At 48.2% G+C, this 22,897-nt stretch overlaps 1 protein-coding gene across 1 annotated transcript in view; it reads right to left on the bottom strand.

Annotated features, from left to right (window-relative positions):
- Nucleotides 1–22,592, bottom strand: part of HSD17B2 (hydroxysteroid 17-beta dehydrogenase 2) — a 457,046-nt gene extending 434,454 nt beyond the window's left edge. Inside the window, exon 1 of the mRNA XM_078671012.1 lies at nucleotides 21,907–22,592. Within this exon, the coding sequence (XP_078527138.1) occupies nucleotides 21,907–22,171 (265 nt within the window). The 5' untranslated portion in view covers nucleotides 22,172–22,592. The remainder of the gene's footprint in view (nucleotides 1–21,906) is intronic.
- Nucleotides 22,593–22,897: the final 305 nt, after the last annotated feature.

Genomic DNA, 22,897 nt, shown 5'->3' with positions numbered 1-22,897 from the left:
GCTCTCTCCACTCTCTCCCCACTGTCTAGCTTCACTCTCTCTCCACTCTCTCTCTCTCCGCTGTCTCTCCACTCTTTCTACTCTCTCTCCACCCTCTCTCCACTCTCTCTCCACTCTCTCTCCACTCTCTCTCTACTCTCTCTCCACTCTCTATCTTTCCACTCTCTCTCTCTCCCCACTCTCTCTCTCTCCACTCTCTCTCTACTCTCTCTCCACTCTCTATCTTTCCACTCTCTCTCTCTCCCCACTCTCTCTCTCTCCACTCTCTATCCACTGTCTCTCGTCTCTCTCTCCACTCTCTCTCAACTGTCTCTCCTCTCTCTCTCCACTCTCTCTCCACTCTCTCTCTCCACTCTCTCGCTCCACTGTCTCTCGCTCCACTCTGTCTCTCCACTGTCTCTTGCTCCACTGTCTCTCACTCCACTCTCTCTCTCTCCACTCTCTCTCTCCACTCTCTCTCTCTCCACTCTCTCTCTTCACGCTCTCACTCCACTCTCTCTCTCCACTCTCTCTCTCTCTCCACTCTCTCTCTCCACTCTCTCTCCACTCTCTCTCCACTCTCTCTCTGCTCTCTCTTCTCTCTCTCTCCACTCTCTCTCTCTCCACTCTCTCTCCCTCCACCCTCTCTCTCTCTCCACTCTCTCTCCCTCCACTCTCTCTCTCTCCACTCTCTCTCTCTCCACTCTCTCTCGCTCCACTCTCTCTCTACTCTCTTTCTCTCCACTCTCTCTCTCTTATCTCTCTCTCTACTCTCTTCTCTCTCTCTCTCCAATCTCTCCGCTCTCTCCACTCTCTCTCTCCAATCTCTCCACTCTCTCTACTCTCTCTCTCCACACTCGACACTCTCTCTCTCCCCTCTCTCTCTCCACTGTCTCTCCACTCTCTCTCTCCACTTTCTCTCCTCTCTCTCTCCACTCTCTCTCTCTCTCCACTCTCTCTCTTCACTCTCTCTCTCTCCACTCTCTCTCTCCACTCTCTCCCCACTGTCTATCTCCACTCTCTCTCCTCTCTCTCTCTCCGCTGTCTCTCCACTCTTTCTACTCTCTCTCCACTCTCTCTCACTCTCTCTCCACTCACTCTACTCTCTCTCTCTCCACTCTCTCTCTCCACTCTCTCTCTCTCCACTCTCTCTCCACTCTCTCTCTCTCCACTCTCTCTCCACTCTCTTCTCTCCACTCTCCACTCTCGCTCCACTCTCTCTCCACTCTCTCTCCGCTCTCTCTTCTCTCTCTTTACTCTCTCTCTCCACTCTCTCTCCCTCCACTCTCTCTCTCTCCACTCTCTCCCTCTCCACTCTCTCTCTCCACTCTCTCTCTACTCTCTCTCTCTCCACTCTCTCTCTTATCTCTCTCTCTACTCTCTTCTCTCTCTCTCCAATCTCTCCACTCTCTCCACTCTCTCTCTCCAATCTCTCCACTCTCTCCACTCTCTCTCTCCACTCTCTCTCCACTCTCGCCACTCTCGCCACTCTCTCTCTCTCCCCTCTCTCTCTCCACTGTCTCTCCTCTCTCTCTCCACTCTCTCTCTCTCCACTGTCTCTCCTCTCTCTCCACTCTCTCTCTCTCCACTCTCTCTCTTCACTCTCTCTCCACTCTCTCCTCTCTCTCCCCACTGTCTATCTCCACTCGCTCTCCTCTCTCTCTCTCTGCTGTCTCTCCACTCTTTCTACTCTCTCTCCACTCTCTCTCATTCTCTCTCCACTCACTCTACCCTCTCTCTCTCCACTCTCTCTCTCTCCACTCTCTCTCCACTGTCTCTCTCCACACTCTCTCTCTCTACTCTCTCTCTCTCTACTCTCTCTCTCTCTACTCTCTCTCTCCACTCTCTCTCTCTCCACTCTCTCTCTCCACTCACTGTCTCCACTCTCTCTCTCTCTCACTCCACTCTCTCTCTCACTCCACTCTCTCTCTCACTCCACTCTCTCTCCACTCTCTCCCACTCTCTCCCACTCTCTCGCAAAGTAGTGTGCGTTGTCATGGGCGTCCGCAGAAATGTTTCCGGGGGGGGGGGATTTTTAACTTCATCACAAGAATCACTCGCTCAGCGTGGCAGCTAGGCATTTGCTTCTAAGCGCTGTGTTAATAGCGCGCTGTGTTTTTTTTAATTCTACCTTTTGACTATTTTATTTGTTTTCGTTTTGTTTAGTCCCTGCTTTTAATTGGGGTAGCTCGCCCTTACCTGCACATAAAATCACTCTTCACCGCTGCTTTAGCGGGTCCGGTTCTGGGGGCGTAGTTTCGTTTTGAAGCTTGGACGTCATCTTGGGAGGGGTACTGACGCTTTTTGGGCGCCATCTTGAGTGTCCTAGTGGGGAGGCTCACACGTGGTGGCCCTATTTAAGGCGGCGCGTCTTGTGGCTCGGCCTTGACAAGAATCACTCGCTCAGCATGGCAGCTAGGCATTTGCTTCTAAGCGCTGTGTTAATAGCGCGCTGTGTTTTATTAATTCTCCCTTTTGACTATTTTATTTGTTTTCGTTTCGTTTAGTCCCTGCTTTTAATTGGGGTAGCAGGCCCTTACCTGCACATAAAATTACTCTTCACCGCTGCTTTAGCGGGTCCGGTTCTGGTGGCGTAGTTTCGTTTTGAAGCTTGGACGCCATCTTGGGAGGGGTACTGACTTTTTTTGGGCGCCATCTTGAGTGTCCTAGTGGGGCGGCTCACACGTGGTGGCCCTATTTAAACTAGCCCTTGCGCGTGCAGCGGTTCGCGCAGCGGGCGCGCCTTCGCTGCGGCTGAGTCGTGCCAGAGTCCTGCCAGTCTGCTCCCGTCAGCGCTTAGGAGGCTGTTGGCATGGCCCCACTGCGTTACTTCTCATGCAACTATGCAGGTAATGTCTTTGCCTCGGGGGTATACTAGGGAGGAGCTGCTGGAGGTCAGGCGGTCTGTTCCTGACTGTCTATATGGACCTGTTAGCCCGTTGTGTGGCCCTTATGTTTGTGCCTGCGACACTTGGTCGCTTGATGCTCCCTCCCTGTCTGCTGCCGTGGTGGGCTTTCCTCCGGCTAGTCTACCTTGTCCCAGGCCTTCTGTTTTCCGAGATATTACCATCTGGAACCTTAATATCCATTCTCTCGGGAAACATTATTCTGAAGTACATGATCTTTTACAAGACGAGGCACCAGACGTGTTCTTCATGACCGCAACATGGCTTCAGGACATAGATATGACAGTCGTCAATGTTGCTTTCCCCCTGAGTATTCTATTTTTACTCGTAGCCGGCTAACCAGGGGTGGTGGTATTGCGATGGCTGTCAAATCCAGTTACCCATGTGTCTGGAACCCAGTTGATCTGGATGTGAAAGTGCTTTTTTTTAAATTTCCTTTAGTCATAATTTTACTTTTTCTGGTCTTCTTATTTATCGTCCTCCCGGTTGCGATATCACCTTCAGAAAGGCTCTTCCGGAGCGCATCAGCTCATTAGCAATGGGCTGTGCTAATTTTAGCATAATTGGAGACCTCAATCTCCATTTTGATTGTAGTCACATCCCTGCCATCAGCCGCACTCTAGCCGATCTGGAGGCATTTCAGCTCTCTCAATTGGTCACTTCCCCCACCCATGTGGGTGGTCATATTCTTGACCCTTTTTTTACCAACTTGTCTGTGGTCAAAGTGGTCAAACCTTGTCCGGTTGCGTGGACTGACCATTTTTTTGTTAATATCTCTCTCCAGATTGGAGAGTACCTCCTCATGCCGGTGCATAGAGCTGTGCTCAAGCGTCACTGGAGGAAACTTAACCTGGTGGACTTTCACTATCTTTTGGAGCTCAATCCACTAGATCCTCCTTTGAATGCTGAGTCTGGGTACAATCATTATGTGGAATGGGTCTCTCGGGCCTTGGACGCACTGATTCCTGCGGTTTGGACAAAACAGCGTTCTAAAACCTCTAGTCCTTGGTATGACAGTTCTCTGCTGCTGTTAAAAAAAGCCTGCAAACTGGCAGAAAGGGACTGGCGGAAACTCTATGATGCTGAGAAAAAGAAGCTTTATTTGGCGAAAGTCAAAATTTATCACAAAGCAGTATATAGAGCCTGTGCTGCCCACTATGCGCAGGAAATTAGCAACAGCTCCAATCCGTCCAAACTTATCTTTAAGATCCTTAATGACCTGACAGCCAACAGAGCCGCTGTGTCAGACATTTGCTCAGCGACCCACTGCGAAGACCTGGCTTTTTTTTTTATTGAAAAGGTCCAAGCCATCTACCGGGCTTTTCCTAGTCCTGAGCAGGTTGCGGAGGCCACTAACCTTGTATTGATCGATAGCCATGCCCTTGTCTCCCTGCCCAATTTATCGTTGGAGACGTTTTACATGTTGGTCAGCAAGGTTAAATCTGGCTCCCATACTGACCCCCTGCGTCCAGCTCAGTTTAAAGAGTCAGCAGACGTCTGTCTGCCTCCTTTGCGGCAGCTTATTAATCTTTCCCTTTCCTCTGGGGTTGTCCCAATCAAATGGAAACAGGCTGTGGTAACACCTATACTCAAGAAGGCCACCCTGGACCCTCTTAAACTTGAGAGCTACTGCCCGATTTCACTCCTTCCCTGGCCGGCTAAAATCACTGAGGCCTATGTGAATGGGGTGTTATCTGAACATCTTACCAGGGCAGGCATTCTGGATCCATCCCAAAACGGTTTTTGTGCTGGCCACAGCACTGAGACCGCATTGCTCTCCATGACAGAATATCTTCGGTCCGTGCTTGATTCTGGTCAGACCGCGGCGCTGATCCTGCTGGATCTTAGCGCCGCGTTCGACACGGTTTCACATAAGATCTTACTTCAACGCCTTGGTGAGGCAGGCGTGTCGGGCACGGCACTCGACTGGTTTAGATCTTTTCTCGCTGACCGGACCTTTAAAGTGGTCACTCCACCATTTGAGTCCAAGTCCTATCGGTTGCAGCTGGGTGTGCCTCAGGGCTCGTCGTTGAATCCCACACTTTTCAATCTTTATGTGAGGCCGCTGGCGGGTGTCGTCAAGCAACTGGGCATTACGATGGTCTCATATGCTGACGACACGCAGCTGGCGATCGTCCTGAGTGGTGACTCCGACCTTGATGCCCCTAGCTTCCGGAACGGACTTTTGGCAGTGGCCAGCTGGATGAATACCAACTGTCTCCAGTTAAATGCCAAAAAACTGAGGTTATGGTCGTGGGCAAACAGGCCGATCTTTGGGGTGACTTATGGTGGCCCCCTGAGCTGGGTGTGACCCCTATTCCTGTTCCGGAGCTAAAAAACCTAGGGGTATGGCTGGATCCTGCCCTTAGCTTCTCTGGACATACCAAAAAAGTGGCAGCCACCTGTTTTGGCATCCTGCGAGGATTAAGACCTATTTTGAGGTTCTTCGATCCTTCCACCAGGCAGCTGATTGTACAGGCCTCTATTTTATCTCGGCTTGACTATGCCAGTTCGCTTTTAGTGGGAGCCAATCAGGCTGAGATCACTTGGTTACAACGCGTCCAGAATGCCGCAGCCAGAGCCCTGGTGGGCCTTCCCAGATTTTGCTCAGCGGATAATACCATCCGCTCGCTTCACTGGTTGCCTGTGGCACAGAGGATCCACTTTAAGACCTTGTGTCTCTCTTTTAAGATCCTCAAGCTGGCCTCCCCTCAAAATCTTCATAATCTGCTAGTGCCGTATGTCCCCGCCCAAAATTTGAGATCTTCAGGACAGAATCTGTTAACTGTTCCCCGGTTCAGGCTATTTAGAGCCGGCGGTCGGTCCTTTAGGGTACTGGCCTCAAAATTGTGGAACTCTCTTCCGCCCCATATCCGGGAAATTGATGAGCTCTTGAAGTTCAGGAGGGCTATCAAAACCCATCTTTTTTCACAGTTAGTCTAGCCTTCTTGTAGTTCTTCTCCTGTTGTTGCCGCTGTGTTGTGTTGGTTACTCTTGGAAGCGTCGTGACGCCCCCTGGCTGGGGCATCCGTGCGCTATAAAAGTTCACTTAACGTAACATAACCATCCCCCTTGCACCCTTCTCCCCTCTGCCTTGCACCCTTCTCTCCTCCGCCTTGCAATCTTCTCGCCCTCCTCCTTGCACCCTTTTCTACCTTGCACCATTCTCCCCTCTGCCTTGCACAATTATCCCCTCTGCCTTGCACCCTTCTCCTCTCTGCCTTGCACCCTTCTACCCTCTGCCTTGCACCCTTCTCTCCTCTGCCTTGCACCCTTCTCCTCTCTACCTTGCACCCTTCTCTCCTCTGCCTTGCACCCTTCTCCCCCTCCGCCTTGTACCCTTCTCTGCCTTGCACCCTTCTCACCTCTGCCTTGCACCTTTCTCCCCCTCCACCTTGTACCCTTCTCTACCTTGCACCCTTCTCCCCTCTGCCTTGCACACTTCTCCCCTCTGCCTTGCACCCTTCTCCTCTCTACCTTGCACCCTTCTCCCCTCTGCCTTGCACCCTTCTCCCCTCTGCCTTGCACCCTTCTCCTCTCTGCCTTGCACCCTTCTCCCCTCTGCCTTGCACCCTTCTCCCCTCTGCCTTGCACCCTTCTCCTCTTTGCCTTGCAACCTTCTCCCTCTGCCTTGCACCCTTCTCCCCTCTGCCGTGCACCCTTCTCCCCTCTGCCTTGCACCCTTCTCCACCTCCGCCTTGCACCTTTTCTACCTTGCACCATTCTCTCCTCTGCCTTGCACCATTCTCCCCTCTGCCTTGCACCCTTCTCCCCTCTGCCTTGCACCCTTCTCCCCTCTGCCTTGCACCCTTCTCCCCTCTGCCTTGCACCCTTCTCCTCTTTGCCTTGCACCCTTCTCCCGTATGCCTTCCAACCTTCTCCCCTCAGCCTTTCAACCTTCTCCCCTCTGCCTTGCACCCTTCTCCCCTCTGCCTTGCACCCTTCTCCCCTCCGCCTTGCACCCTTCTCTACCTTGCACCCTTCTCCTCTCTGCCTTGCACCCTTCTCCCCTCTGCCTTGCACCCTTCTCCCCTCTGTCCCCCTCGGCCTTGCACCCTTCTCCCCTCTGCCTTGCACTCTTAACCCTCCACCTTGCTCCCATCTCCTCTCTGTCTTGCACCCATCTCCTCTCTACCTTGCACCCTTCTCCTCTATGCCTTGCACCGTTCTCCCCTCTGCCTTGCACCCTTCTTCCCTCCCCTTGCACTCTTCTCCCCTGTGCCTTGCACCCTACTCCTCTCTGCCTTGCACCCTTCTCCCCTGTGCCTTGCACCCTTCTCCCCTCTGCCTGGCACCCTTCTCCTCTCTACCTTGCACCCTTCTCCCTCCGCCTTGCACCCATCTCCTCTCTGCCTTGCACCCAATCCTCTCTACCTTGCACCCTTTTCTCTGCCTTGCGCCCTTCTTCCCTCTACCTTGCACCCTTCTCCCCTCCCCCTTGCACCCTTCTCCCCTCTACCTTGCATCCTTATCCCCACCATCTTGCACCCTTCTCCTCTCTACCTTGCACCCTTCTCCTCTCTGCCTTGCACACTTCTCCTCTCTGCCTTGCACCCTTCTCCCCTCTGCCTTGCACCCTTCTGGGCCCCCCCACTGCCCCCCCTGCGGACGCCCACATGGTGCATTCTAACAAGAGTGCTTACCTGAGGGCACCATTTTGCTGCCTCATCCCTTCTCATATATGTGCTTTGCCCTGGAGAATGCTCTCTCTGGGGGCCCCAACTCCCACCATTGGCATGGTCCTGAGCAGTGGTCTGTGCTGCCTCCTGCTCTCTGGGGCCCCCACCCCATCCTCTTTCCGGGCCTCCCGCGCTCTGACTGAAGAGAAACAATGTTAACTTGTTACATTGATTCTCTTCAGTCTGCGGGAGGGGCTCAGAGCAGGCTGCAGACAGCCTGCACCTGCTTTGGAGGGAGAGAGGCTTGCTTTAGCGCAACCCACTCTCACAGCTCTCAGAAGAGCTGAGGGGGCCCGGGGCCCCCTTCATTTACTGAAGAGAGTGGGGCCCCCCGCTCCGCGGGGGCGTTTGTTACGCCCCTGGCTCATATCCTCTCCTCTGTAAAACTTCAAACTATTTTTCCCATGTAATTGTGCAAGTAAGAAGGTTGTTGAGGGAGAAGTGACAGGCAATGTCTATGGCCATTGTCCAACTACTAGGGGCCAAGTGTGTTACAAAACACTGATGCACCAAAAAGTAAAATGGGCGGCAGTCACAGATCACTATTTGGCACACTGTTTGGTAGTACCTAAACAGTGCACTTTCGATAAAAAGTGAAACAAGTTATACATATTAAAACAGATTGTGTGCCAAAGAGAGTAGGATTGCAAGGCTAATTGCCTGTGCCGACCTCCCTTGGCACTACAGCACTACATCTCCAGCACTTCCACCTGCCACCTACGTTGACTCTAAAATAGTAATAAGGAACACAAAGTCACCATTCTCTGTACACGATGGGGAGAAGAAAAAAAGGCCCACAGTAGCCTTTTAGTACCATCCCTTCTGTCACTGCCCTAAATGGCCAGGCCACGCCTGTTGGCCCATGAGCCCAAAAGCTGTGCACACTCACAGTTCCAACGCCCAGTTGGTCTTTCTCCTCCACCCTTTGTACTGTCTTGCTGGGTTCTTCCTACCTTGATTCCTGCTATTTTGATTTAAAGCACACTGTTGTGTAGTTCCTAGGACCCCCCAGGACACCCCAGGACCTGCGCACTTTGGGTGACCTAAACTGAGGGCTTGGTGTTCAGACAGACTTTGGGCACCCCCACAGGATAGCCGTTAGACCAGCTAGCTCTTTGGTGCCTATGCCAGCCCCCTGAATTCTACAGTGGAGTGTGTATTTTCTGGCAACAACTGAAGAAGACAACCCCGATTCCTCAGGTATAGTGGAAACAATATGGTATCTTCAATTCAGTCACTCGTGCTTGCTTTTCTCTGAATAATTAGAAAGAAGATTGGAATGGTTTCAATATTTATTTATTTGTCAAGCGTCAGTCTAGTGTAAAACATACTCCCTGCGACAATCAAAAGACAGGAGCAGACAAATGTAATCGCTAGTACCAATATCGTAAAAACAACTACATTTCTACCATTGTAAATGAATAAAAACATCTATATATATATCTATATACTAATATAATAAAGAGAGAGCCCAAACCTTTGAGGCGGGTAATCTCAGGAACCACAGCACCAATCACAACACCCAATACAGCGTTGGAAAGGGCAGTTGCAGCAGAAGGACATAGGCTATGCAGACGCCCACAATATATATTTAAAAGGTAAAAGCACCGTGCCAGCAAAGTAGTCCCTTGTGGGCGTTTCTGCGTTGTGCTGTGGGAGTGTGCTGGGGGCGTGACAAACGCTGGGGGGCGTGTGGTACGTTCCGCCCTTCATGCCACGTCTCATATCGTGTGCTGTGGGCGTGTGCTGGGGGCGTGGGCGTGTGTGGGGTGCGGGATTACAGAAAAAAAAGCGAGCGTTGTGCCCAATATTTCATTGTTTTTTCTTCCCAGGTTCTGTACATTCCAGCTCCGGGTGTCCACCTTGCTCCCTTTAAATACCCCTGCACACCATAATCATAACCCACCATTACTCCTTAAAATACCCCAACACCCTTAAACACTAACCCATCTTAACCCTATAAATATACCCTGTACCCCAAAACCCAAACCTATCCCTAAACCCTAAAAATACCCCTGTACCCCAAAACCCCAAACCTAGCCCTGAACCGTATAAATGCCCCTGTACCTCAAAACCCAAACCTAGCCCCGAACCCTAAAAATACCCCTGTACCCCAAACCCCAAACCTACCCCTGAACCTTAAACATACCCCTGTACCCCAAAACCCAAACCTACCCCTGAACCCTAAAATACACCTGTACCCCAAAACCCAAACCTATCCCTGAACCCTTACAATACCCCTGTACCCCAAAACCCAAACCTACCCCTGAACTCTAAAAATACCCCTGTACTCCAAAACCCAAACCTAGCCCTGAACCATAAAAATAACCCTGTACCCCAAAACCCAAACCTACCCCTGAACCCTAAAATACCCCTGTACCCCAAAACCCAAACCTACCCCTGAACCCTAAATATAGCCCTGTACCCCAAAACCCAAACCTAGCCCCGAATCCTTAAAATAACCCTGTACCCCAAAACCCAAACCTACCCCTGAACCCTAAAAATACCCCTATACCCCATAACCCAAACCTAGCCCTGAACCCTAAAAATACCTCTGTACCCCAAAACCCATACCTATCCCTAAACCCTAAAACTACCCCTGTACCGCATAACCCAAAACTATATCTGAACCCTTAAAATACCCAAACACCCCAAAACATATACCTCAGTACCCCAAAACATATACCCCTATACCCATACTTACCTTATCCAAACATTTAAAAAAACCATGCTTTTACCATTCATGCATTTACAATGAATTTCGTTGTAAATGTATGTGTGGTAAAAGCATATAAAATGTAATGCCATGCGTTATAATGGCATTGCGGAGTCATGGTACTTTCGTGATGAAAGTATGCGGAGTGATGGTATGCGGAAAGAAAGTTGCGGATTAATGGGTGTTTACCCTCCCCCGGTAAGTACATTGGTGGCACGGCGGGCCACATCTCCAGCAACATACTCATATTTTTTCACCACCGATTTGAAAAATGCACAGGTCTCTCTCATTGATGGCCAGCACCGACATACACTTTTAGACACACCTCCCGCCACAAGTTCTAGAATTGCGAACTTTAGAGCTGGGGAGCTACGTTCGTATCTCGGCATCAGCTCAACATCCTGTGATTCCAGGCAAATCGCTTTGTCTCCCCGTGCCTACCACAAATGAATGTGTTCTTCTGTAATGTAAATTGTGCTTATGCCATGTTGTCGAGTTCGCGCTATATAATATTGCAAGGAAAAATAAAGTAGGGAAACTCTAGTTCACACACTACTGAACGCGCACTCTAAAGTGCATCAGCAGTGCACTGTGAATCGAAGCGTTTCACAGGCCTGTCACAGATAAGAAATGCTATCAAAACGAAATCCTACAAAACAATATACTACTGGCCGGCAGCAATACTTACCCGGACAACGTCGGGACGGGCTGCTAGTATAATATAAAACAATAGCATTGGCGTAATCCTACGATGCGTACCCTACCTAAATGTACCTAGCCTAGGTATGTGGGAGAAGCCTGTGTACGTAAATGTCAGGATATATCCGGATGGAGTCAAGAAACCCCCAGGGAAGTACTAACCCCTCACCTGATGGTTCTGAATGGGTCTGAATGAAGGACCCCATCTCTACATCAAGGATGATACCCCTCAATGGTTGTCAGATCTCTGCCTGTCGAAGGATCAGCCTGCAGAGTCTCAGTCCAGCCAGGAAGGAACTCTCCTCTTCTGTCCTGTAAGGGGGAGTGAGGGTCTTTTATACTAAAGTGGTCACTCCAGAGTTTTTCCGGAATCAGTATGTTTTTAAAACATTCACCAATCCTTTGCTAATCCTTTTCTAAACATAAACACTCATACACAGCTGGGTTTGGCTATGGATGAAAAAAACTGATGACCATTATACAGAATAAATCTACCGTGCCTGGGAACATGTTTATGTATGTCAGGGACAGGCATTAAGATAGAATACCGAGATCCTGGTTGTTGAAGAGACAGAAGTAAGCTACTAGGTAAAAGGTCTGTGTTTAGGACCATTATGTCGTTTGGATGGGACACAATGTACGTAATCGCTATGTACATGATGGGACTATCCTAAAGAACATGACAACAACACCAGCGCTTGTAGTGCCCACTTTTCCTTTGTGATTTGCTCTGACCCGCCCAGACAGACCCGGACTCTTACTGTCTCTCCTCTTCATCTGTGTTACTGCCCATAACTGTCAAAGACCGGAGGATGGAGTTAAAAGGTGGCAGTTTATTAACTTTAAGTCATATATCATGAGAGGGTCAATAATCATCATGGCAGAAATCATTTGATATACGCCATAAATCATGCAAGAAAGTCAACATTAATCAATTATAAAGTCATAAATCAGTAACCCCCAGTCTTAAGCTACTTTGGCAACACCATAAATCACCTTTAGAGTAGTGTGGCTCACTGGTTAGAGGCGGCAGACCCGGGAGCAGAAGTCGGCCCGGGACCAGGATTCAATTCCCGACGTGGCAGGGTCGTGGACTTGGGTCAGCGGACTCGATAATTCTCGCTTCGGTGCTTACTCTAATCAGGGGTTCCACTCGGCAACTCTGGGCATTAGCTTGCCTAATCTCCACAACGGCCCCATCAACTCCGGGGATGCCTGGCTCCACCTTGGGGACTCCCAGCAGGGACCATCCCACAGGGAAAGCCAGGACAGGTTCCCCAGAGTTATACAGCGCCAGGAAACCTACGGACGGGTAGCAGTGCGCTTTACAAGCTCAAATACATTTACATTTTACATTTACCTTTGACAGCAACTTCAGACACAGGTTCCTGTCCATGAGCTGGATGCGAAAGTCCCTCAAGCTCGGTGGAGTAGCTGCTCTGCTTCCCTTGCTACTAATCTGTTGCATCCGAGGACCTTTCCTGCACTGACTTGGCTGCAAGTGCTGTGTCTGCTTTGCGACTATTTCCTCTGGGAATCTGTTGCCCCTCTTCCCCCCGTCCCCCCCATGTCCCAGCCATCAGACCTCCCAAGAACCACTGTTATTGCAACTCTTTCCTTTCAACAGCCTACCTGCCACCCTTGTGTATTTCTTGCAGTTTGTGCTGTCGCGCTTCACAATCATTGGCAACTCCCCTACCCATCGCTAGGCCCTCTTTTGCCTGCTGGTTTGAAAGTACCCGAATGACAGCTCCATCTCCACTGCTCAGTCCTACTCCTTTAAGAGCAGCCCACCAGCACCCAGTGGCACCTGGGGTGTTTAATAGGAGCATGACCATACCTACACCAGATGGGTGGACCAGGCCTTTTGCCGAGTACCCCGGCATCCTCAGGTTGTGATGCACACGCCCAGCCCATTAAAATATTTACACATCAGGCTTTGATTTTCTACCATGCTGTGATTGTCTACCTGTTTCATTCTAAGCGGGCTATGCTACTGACAGGAGATAAAGTACTAGTCATTATTTAAAAGTCCCAGTGCACACCAATGTATTAATCTCATGTTAGACATCCATACCCTGTGCTTAATTTGTCAAGAAATAAGTGCCATGGCCCTTGTCAAGAAGCCAATGCAGCTTGCACACCTATTGCCACTGTCATCGACAATACCAACACAACTACAAACCATAACGCTCCTACCGTGTGACAATTCAGACTATTCCAAGATCTCAAGCTATAAAAATGGCGTGGGCCACAGGTAAAACAATTGTTGTTGTACTCCTTTCTCAGTTAGGCAAACAGTGCCAACATGTAGCAGACTGCCTTAAGTGCAGGTGATAACAATTAAGCTCCAGTGCTGAGCACTGGAAACCACAAGCTCAAACTAAGCTCTGCCCATACCACCTCTAGCATCTGTCCAAACTTATCAATCCTTGTTTGCCTCAGAGTGAAACCTGCTCTTTTGTGAGATGCCACTGCCCCCATCATAACGGAGTGTCAGGTGGTGGTTGATGAATGGCAAACCCCCATGATCTGGGCCAATCAGCAGGGGACAACACCTGCCGACATATGTGCTGAAATTTGTGCCTTACATGTCTCTCGTCAGGACAGCCGTCGGGACGTCGCAACTTGAGAAAAGTCCGAGATCGCACTCGGGAATCTCCCCGCAACTCGGCCATCACAGCCCCTCTTCTCATATCCATTCCAATATTTTATTAAGCGACCCCGGCGCCATCCAATCATTTACCTTTCCCGGTTCCCATCGAGGATCTGAGGGACCCTGTTTGCCACGTTAGCGCATTAATTGCGCATTGCTGTCCACTTCGGCATTCACTGCACCTAATGTTGAAAGTGCTTAGGGGCATATTTACGTCTTCTGGCGCATCTCTGCAAATCAGCAGGGATGCGCCAGAAACGATGCGTCATGCAATTCCCTCCTTGTGCCACCACAGATGCGCCGCATGGTGCAAGGAAGGCCAGATGCGTGACGCATCATGTGGTGTACCGGCGGCGCATTGCTGGAGTCGTGTCGCAAGCACAACGCAACTCCTGCAATGCACAGGGGCCACCCATACATAACATGGTGCGTCACTCCTTACGCCTGCTTCAAGCAGGCGTAAGGATTTGACGCAGCAGCGTCGTAAAACTGACTCAGTGAAATCTTGTAGTCAGTTTTACGGGGCTTTCCTACGAGGGAACGCCCACCTTGCGACAGAACGCCCACATGAAACCTGATGCAGGTTTCATGTGGCGCAGGGCTTTACAACGTGACGCATCTGCCTAGATGCGTCACGTTGTAAATATGTTGCAACATGGCGCGTTGTTTACGCCGCCGCTGCGTCACAAAAGTGCCGCAACGGTGGCGTAAAAGTGTCGCAAGGGACTCGTAAATCTGCCCCATAGCGTTTAGTTATTGTATTAAGCGATAAGTACACAGGCATGTAAATATAAGTCCTGAAAATGATCCCACTTACCTTTCTCCCCGGGATCGAAACGTCGTCCACAGTCAATACACCATACTGCATGTAATATACTGTAAAGTTACCTATGCAATGGTGTTTGTGTGTTACCCAAGTCTGCTCTAATTCTATATCACGCAGACACGCTTTTCTTTGCCTGAAACCTGCTTTCTTGTTTTTTCCCCACTGTGTTCCCCCCTGTCCCCCCCTTGTAACAGTAGGATGCTGTATGTGTGCCACTTGAATTTGTGTGTCAATTTGATGTCATTTGTTTATTTAATATTAAATCATGTCCGGCTGGACAAAGAATATAGTACCTATTCAGTCTATATTTATTGTATCACAGTATCTCCTTTTTGTTAGCGACCACTGTCTTTAGAAATCACAAACACTTGGGGCCACCCAACATAAATACTAGATTCCTCGTGCAGAACTTGCACATTTCCCACAGATTAATAAAGGGATGGCGACAAGCTTCCTTCCTACGGCTTCAAATTTGCTGAGTTTTAACCTTTTAGTTTGCTTAAAGGTTTAACCAGTGACTTTAACTTAGGAAAGTCTGTGTTCTGAGCAGATATTCAGTATTGAGTAGTTGAATACCCAGCAATAATGCCAATTGCTTAGATAATGCTTCCAGGCACGTATGATCAACAACACCCTCCTTGATATGCCAGTTTTGTGGTGGGGGGAGACCAGTTTACAAAACAGCAGCAATAGGGAACTACCAGCCCTTTGAATCAGCGTGGGTTCCACTTTTGTCCTGGCCTTACCATATGTGAAAGATTATTCTATTATATGGAATGAGGTTTCAAGTTCTGGGACCTGAAAGTAAGGACCTACCTTCAGGCCATCCAGAAGTGTTTAGTGGTGTTAGAAATGGGGTTTCTGGTTGGCAAAGGTAGGGACTTAAGCCAGGCTGAACCCACCACGATATGGGAGTTACACACACAGGATAATCCCTGCTCACCCCTTTGGAAGCTTGGCAGAGCAGTCAGGCTTATCCCAGAGGCAATGTGTAAAGCATTTGCGCAACACACTCACCAGTGGCACACAACATACACCACAAAAGACTCCACACCAGGTTATATAAAAATCTCAAATTGTATATAAAACACATAAGACCACAGTCAGACAAGTCACTTTGCCACAAGCCATTTGTCATGATAATGCATATATCATGAAATCACTTTGTCATAAGGCAATTATCATGAACATTACAGTTAGGGCACTAGTTAAATACTTATATGTTGCACATGTCATGAAAACATCATGAAAACCACACCTTCCGCCATCACTGCACATAGCATGCAGCTTTACAAAATACTTATTTTGTCTTTACAAGGATCCAAAGTACATGAATCCTAATGTCAGGGCATATAAGGTAGCTGTTACCTTACACATCAATCACCAGATATCACTATTATACCCTTTGGCACTCAGTAATCATAGGGTTTTGGGGTGGATAGAGGGAGGAGCGCTGTAAAGAGGACATGCTCCATTAGGAATAGATAGGTGGATCAGCTCTGTAAAGACTACAAGCACCATTAAGATTGAATAGAGGGTGGAACACCAAAAAGACAACAAGCAACATTGAGCATACATGAGATTTGGGGGTGGATAGAGGGAGAAGCGCTGTAAAGAGGACAAGCACCATTAGGCATACATGGTGTTTGGGAGTGGATAGAACGGGGAGCACTGTAAAGAGGACAAGCACCATTAGGCATACATGGGGTTTGGGGTGGATAGGGGGAGGAGCGCTGTACACAGGAAAAGCACCATCGGGTATACATGGGGTTTGAGGGTGGATAGAGGGAGGAGCACAGTAAAAAGGACAAGCACCATTGAGTGTGGATAGAGGAAAGGGCACAGTAAGGAGGACAATCACCAATAAGTGGAATAGAGGAAAGAGCGCTGTAAACAGGACATGCACAATTGGGGGTGGATAGAGGTAGGTGCTCTGTAAAGAGGACAAGCACCATTGGGCATTCATGGGTCTAGGGGGAGGATAGCAGGAGGAGCGCAGTACAGAGTGTTAGCACCAATGGGCATACATGGGGATGGAGGGCAAACACCATTGGGGGTGGATTGAGGGAGGAGTGCTGTAAAGAGGACAATCACCAGAAGGCATACATGCGGTTTGAGGTGGATAGGGGAAGGAGCGTTTTAAACAGGACAAGCTTCAAGTAAAAAACTTCCTAGGCAATTGGTGAAAGGAAACAAGTCAAAAGGAGAACAAGTAGGAAGCAGAGTACGTACAAAAGTCATTCATTTTAATGAGATCAATTAAAAAGCTATTTAATAAAAAAATGATAATGTTGTGACACAATACATACAGTTTATACATTTAAAAATAATTCACATCTAAAATTTACAGTAAAAAGCAGAGAAGAGAATCAATACAGTTAGTGGCGCAGTTCAATTTGACGTGCGTTTCGGCATACACAGCGCTTTCTTCAGGAGAAGCCACACATTTACCTGAAATTAATCATAAACATACGTTCAAATATTACATATAAATATCCCTACATTTTAGTCATTTGTGTATTTTAACGTCTAATCCTTATTATTTTTACATAAGACAGTACTACATTGGTTACAAACACATCTAATAAAGGGCATATTCTACATTCCATGTTGTTCTTGTAATACTCGATCAAGTTTCCATTACAAAAAATCTTTTAATATCTGAGAAACTTGTTCTTCTTCCACGCAATCACCGTTCGGATGTAGTGTCAGATATTAAGACACACATGCAGCCTTTTCCACGGTCGGTTGCAGCTTCCCGTTAGAGAAAGCTTATCCAGGAGATTCTCACAGTGGCCGTAGCCAGGCATGCAACGCCCATTGAGCTCAAAGGGCTTCAGCGCCCCCTCCCCCCCGTTGTGTGTGTCAGCCTGTGCTGAGACAACTTCCCAGGCTGGCTGGCTGGTCTGGCGACCGTCTTATTGCAGACGCACCCGAGTACTTCACAGGTCTTTAACCCGTTGAACGCTCATGACGAGCTCAGCTAGTCATGAGGCACGTGCTCGTGTGCTCATGACGAGCTGAGCTCGTCATTAGCCGTGGAACGCTCACACATGGGGATAATTCCCCTGCTGTGCTGAACGTTCCACGAAAACTGGTGTGGCCGTGACGAGCTCAGCTCGTCATGAGAAACACGAGCACTGTGCCTCATGACGAGCTGAGCTTTGCGCGCCCCCCCCTCCCCCAGCACAGCGGGGGAATCATACCCGCATGTAAGGGGTTAAAAGACCATTTACTTGTTCACGAGGTTTTGTTGTGTTTCTAGCCCTTCTTAGAGTCCCTGCATCTCCACTCTGCCTATTTCTGGAAGAATTAGGTGACCCCGAAATATTTATCAGCCCCCCAAAAAATAGGCTCTTGTTGCGCCACTGTCCGTAGTGTGTATGCACAACACAGAAGCTGGAATAGAGAATGCTGCAATGAAATCTTCATTACTCCTAGTGCTACTCAGCTTCATTGGCTTCCTCACTTGTGATCGGTCATCCAGATATTGGCAAAGCATCAATGTCTGAAGCATAGAAGTCCACTAAAGGATGGGGGGGATGCGAGGACTCTGAAATCGGTGTAGGAGTTGGTTATCCAGGCATTACTTCCGTGTCTGGCTTTCTTGTCCAAAGTCCTCTTTCTTGAGTCAGGTCAGACAATCCCAGGGATTTAGACAAACCACCAACCACAAGACGCACGCTGCTGAGCACCAGTGTACTCTACTACAAAAGTGTGCCAATATAGAGCACTGAACGTACAACTGTAGACCTTGAGGGTTCAACGTCTACTGTCACTAATCTGCAATGATACTGAGGCAGATGTACCCATGCAGCTCTTCCGGAGAGTCATACAGACTGAAGACATCAAGTCCTCCAAAGATCACTCAGTCGCATGTATCATTCATCGACCCTCACCTAAAAGATGGTATTGCCAACCATGGTGTCCTATCACCACTCAGCGCTATCTGCACATCACCAACCAGCACCATGCCAGAACTGGCTGAAGACGCCTCACATTTCAAGGAGTCTCTTTGCAGCTAGATACAACTGGATTTTGATGTCAGTTTAGAACAGCAGCAGTCTTACACCATGTCACACTGAAGCTAGTGTCTTTTAGAAAGCGCTCATTGCAGCTGAAATAGGGCATTCAGTGGGCCAACAAAACATTTTCTACAAATGTGAAATCCCCGCTAGGAAGAATTAACTAGGGATGCAATTTTTCCACCTCAGACACACAAATAAATCTCTGGACAACATTGTTCATGGTTAGTTTAGACCATATCACTACAGTGCTCACAAATGCAACTAAATGGGTGAACTTAAAATAAAAAGAAATACAACCTTTCGCTTTCTAGTGCATTGCTGCATACTGTAAGATATTTACAGTTAGCAGAAAAGAACAACACCAAGAACACAGTGCTCCAGTCCTAGGCTCTTTTACGAATGTTTGTTTTCAGGTGTGTTAGTTCGTCATGTTCCTGAACTAGGACCACAACTACCCAAATGACCTGACCGTCCTAAACATAAATTCTCCTGTGCTTGATTCTGTAAAATAACCATGTCTCAACAGGACATTAGCCATAAGGGTAGCTGCTTACTTGCCCCATGCAATACACAGTGGTCGAAGTGCATTAAAAAAATGTATGGGACCCGTGATTATGTGTGCACGGGGGTGGGGTGAGTGAGTGTGGCTAAAAAACTAAATATTCTGTCACAATTTCGGTCTTTCATCTTCCAATAACTACATATAAAATAAAGGACAGCTTCAATGAAAATTAAATACAAGTTATGTTAATCAGTGGGAAATGCACTATGGTACATTTATCAGTTATTGCAATGAAGAGGTCTGAGTCTAACTAGAGAGTCACAGAATTGAAACCTGGTTGATGCAGTGGAGAATAGTGACTTGTGTATGTTTAGTGCTACAAGGTCCCAGTCTCTGACAGGAAGCACTGTGAACATGTAAATCATTATTTTAAACTTGCATTACACATACTATAAAATAGACTGCTACAGAATGCGCAAAACAGTTTAAGATAAAAATTGATTCCATAGTATAGATTTTTTTCCAGACTGTACATAATGCAGGGTTTTTTATAACTGACTTTTAAAAGCATGCACTAAACAGCTTAGTTAGCAGCTCCCTTTCAATACCCCTCAAAAAGAATAAATATTTGTAATTAGGAAGCAATTTGTTATTGGTCGGTGTCCTTTAAAAGCACACACTTACAGTACCTCTCAAAAAGAATAAATGTGTGTCATCCATCAGCTTCAACTGATTCCATCAATTAAAGTCAATACCGGTTTCCAGGCAACCTTTACACTTGCTGATTAACCAGTTGCGCTCATTTACATTTCTTTCAGGCAAACAGGCAAACAGGCACCCTGGCAAGTAGGCTTATTTAACTGCCTGCCCCTCCCTCGGTTTCACAGACCAGGAGTCTCTCTATCCTACACTTCAGCAAAAGTATTTCAGCTGTCAGAATTAACCGTCCCGGTGTGGTTGTTTTTTGACAAAAAGTAGGGGAACTTTTTTTTCTCAAATTAAAAAAGCATGGGCATGCTTGTCCCTCGGACCACTGGTCATATGACGCCTATAGCCACTTCTGACTCATTATTCCACAGCACGCCCATGCAAGACTGAGAACAGGCCTTACTTAGAGTACTTGACCGCGAACAAGGTGTCATGGAGTGATCTGACAGGCCATGCATTGCTCGATGCAATTTATCTGCAGTATTTTAACAGATTGCTCACAGACTAATCTGTTGTGAAGTGTAAAGATTTCAAGTTTGCCAGGTCCATTCATGATTAGCTCAGAATGGTAGTCCCAATGAATGTATTAATGCTTTTGAACGCAAAGAAAAAATTCTGGACAGGATGAACTACTTACTCATGGAGCTGAGAAGGGTCAGAGCACCGAAAGTAGTGAGTGGTGCAAATTTGAGACAGTAGCATCCCTAGAAGTAAATAAAATCAGTGGGACCACTTGCAAAATGAAATTGTGAAGTGTGTGTGTATTTATATTAAGATTTGCATAAAATGTTTAAACATAACTATATATATATATATATATATATATAGATATAGATATAGATATATATACACACACATACATACACACACACACACATAAATATACATAAAGATACATACATGGTCAAACATTTAAGAAAACATGTAAGCGCATGTATTGACTTTCTCTTGCCTCCTCTGTAATGCACTCACCCTTGTGTGCTTTCCCTTGTCGTCTTCTCACTCCTGTATTTCACCCCTCCCAACTCCACGTTGCTCTGTCTTGCTGGTTTGCTTTTCACTCGCGCGCCACAAAGATCACTCTCTCACCGGTCTGCATTATTCTGCCCCAGTGCCCCCACTTGCACTCTCCATGTCGCTCCCCCCCACCCTCTGTGTTGCTTTCCCTCTCTCTCACTCCCATGCTGCTTTGACAACCCCGCCCCCCCCCCCCCAGTTTTCCACGTTGCTTTCTCCTTTCATTTGGTTCTGTCCCACCCAATTCCAAATAAATAACACTTCCGCCCATTTCTTTCTCTTTCATTTACAGATAAAATTCAGATCAATAGTTTTTGTGTGTGTTTTTTTTTAAAACGCCCGTGTCATTTTTTTGTCAAAGTATGCCTATAAAATGATGCCGATAGTCGTCTCTCAACCTTTATTCTTCTTCTTCTTCTTGAGTCATGCTGCACAGCGTCGCTAAAAACCATTGGCAAAGCTAATAGGTTCTGAAGATGAGACCTATTGGCGTTGCCAGTGCTTGTTTGTTTTGGGGTTTTTTTTTTAGTCCACGGCACAGCAGCAAGCATGATGGGACTTGTAGTGGTACCGTACCCTATCATTGTACTAGATAATAGTTTATCATGTGGGTTTGTCTCACTGAACAAGCCTAAAAACATATTACCCAAAACACCAAGATGCTTTGCATGAAAGGTGCGGTGTCCTCGTGGCATGAAGCCATCCATAAAGATGCCAGTCTGGCTATGCTCTGGCCACAGACTTGCCAATGTAGGAGAGTTAGAAGGAAAGGTGTGCCTAACCTCGACGCCTGTCAATTCAAATCTAATTACGGGTTATTAGATTCCATCTGCCGATTGCAATTAAAGCAGTTTGTGGCAAACCCAGGCGACTGCAATTAAAACCAGCGCCCTGATTCTAGAAATGGTACTTGCGCGAGGCGAGTATCAGCGCACGCTGGTAGTAACAGACAACATTACTAGGGGGCGAGCGGCGTTCAGTGCTGTCAAATAACTATGTGACGGAATCTGTGACATGGGTACGCCCCTGCACCCCCTAAAACCCGTGATATGAAACTGCAGCGTCAATAAATTCAAACTTCTAGAACATTAATACAAAATAAATGTTAAAAAAACAAGACAAGTGTACCCATTATCAGGCAACTAATGCGTTCCAAACAAACCATCGTGGTCAGATTTCAGGCGTCTTACCTGTGATGAGCACCGCCTTCCCTTGTGCCGGTAGCATGTCCTGCAAGGGCACGCAGAGCGCTGAGAGCAGGCATGCCCCGCAGAAGAGAGGCAGCCCCGCAGGAGCCGGCAGGGAGCAGGCAGAGAGCGCTGCTATCAGGAGCAGGGAGCACGCAGCCCTCCCCTGCACCTGGACCTGCCTCCCCCGGAGCCTGAGCAGCACCCAGCATCCGCAGGCTGCACTCAAGCCCACACAGAGCAGCACCAGGACCTCAAAGGGGGACATGCCACGCGCAGGGTCACCTCCACAGGAGAGTGCACAGCAGGTGCTGCTGGCAGGGTGCCCCACGCCCAGGAAACGCGGCTGCAGCCCTGCAAGGACTGGGACACAGCAGCACGGTATTGTCCCCAAAGTTAAGCATGTGTGATGCTAGCAGCCTCTGGTTAAATACCACAGGCCACCCCTCGCCCCACCTCCTCCTCGGGAGGTTTTGTTTTCCATGGTGTGTGGCTCCGCCCCTTCGTGGCTATCTCTTGCCTGAGGGTGATTGACAGACACGGTAGGATTTGCCCGAGTGAACAGACCTCTCATCCTCTGCCAATCTCACGGGCTCCAGCGCAGGCGCGCTTTCCCCAAAGCGCGCTATAGAATATGGCACACGTTCCGGGTCCCTATAGAAAGTGAGGTGTATTACCACGTGCTTCACTGAGCAATAGCCTAACACGCATGCCTTTTGTATGCCTAAGTTTACACCTTGCGTACATGGTGCAAAGTGCAAAGGTGTGTGCTTCTCACTGTGAGTCATAAGATAGGAAACTATGCAGTTCCCCGAGTTACACACGGTGTGACTGCAAGCTGCCTTGACAGCCACCCTAGGACAATTACCGCAGGTGCACTCTTTGCAGAGCGAAGGAACTCTTTTCTGTAATAATGAAAACTCAGCACGCTAATTGGCCAGTAGCCCCCCATTCTAAGGGCATTGATGAATCTGCGGAGGCTGCCCCAGCAGGG

Source organism: Lissotriton helveticus, chromosome 12, assembly GCF_964261635.1.
Source record: "Lissotriton helveticus chromosome 12, aLisHel1.1, whole genome shotgun sequence".
Taxonomy (NCBI): Eukaryota; Metazoa; Chordata; class Amphibia; order Caudata; family Salamandridae; genus Lissotriton; species Lissotriton helveticus.
The sequence above is the reverse complement of the archived record's forward strand: the minus strand, read 5'-3'. Positions and strand labels throughout refer to the sequence as shown.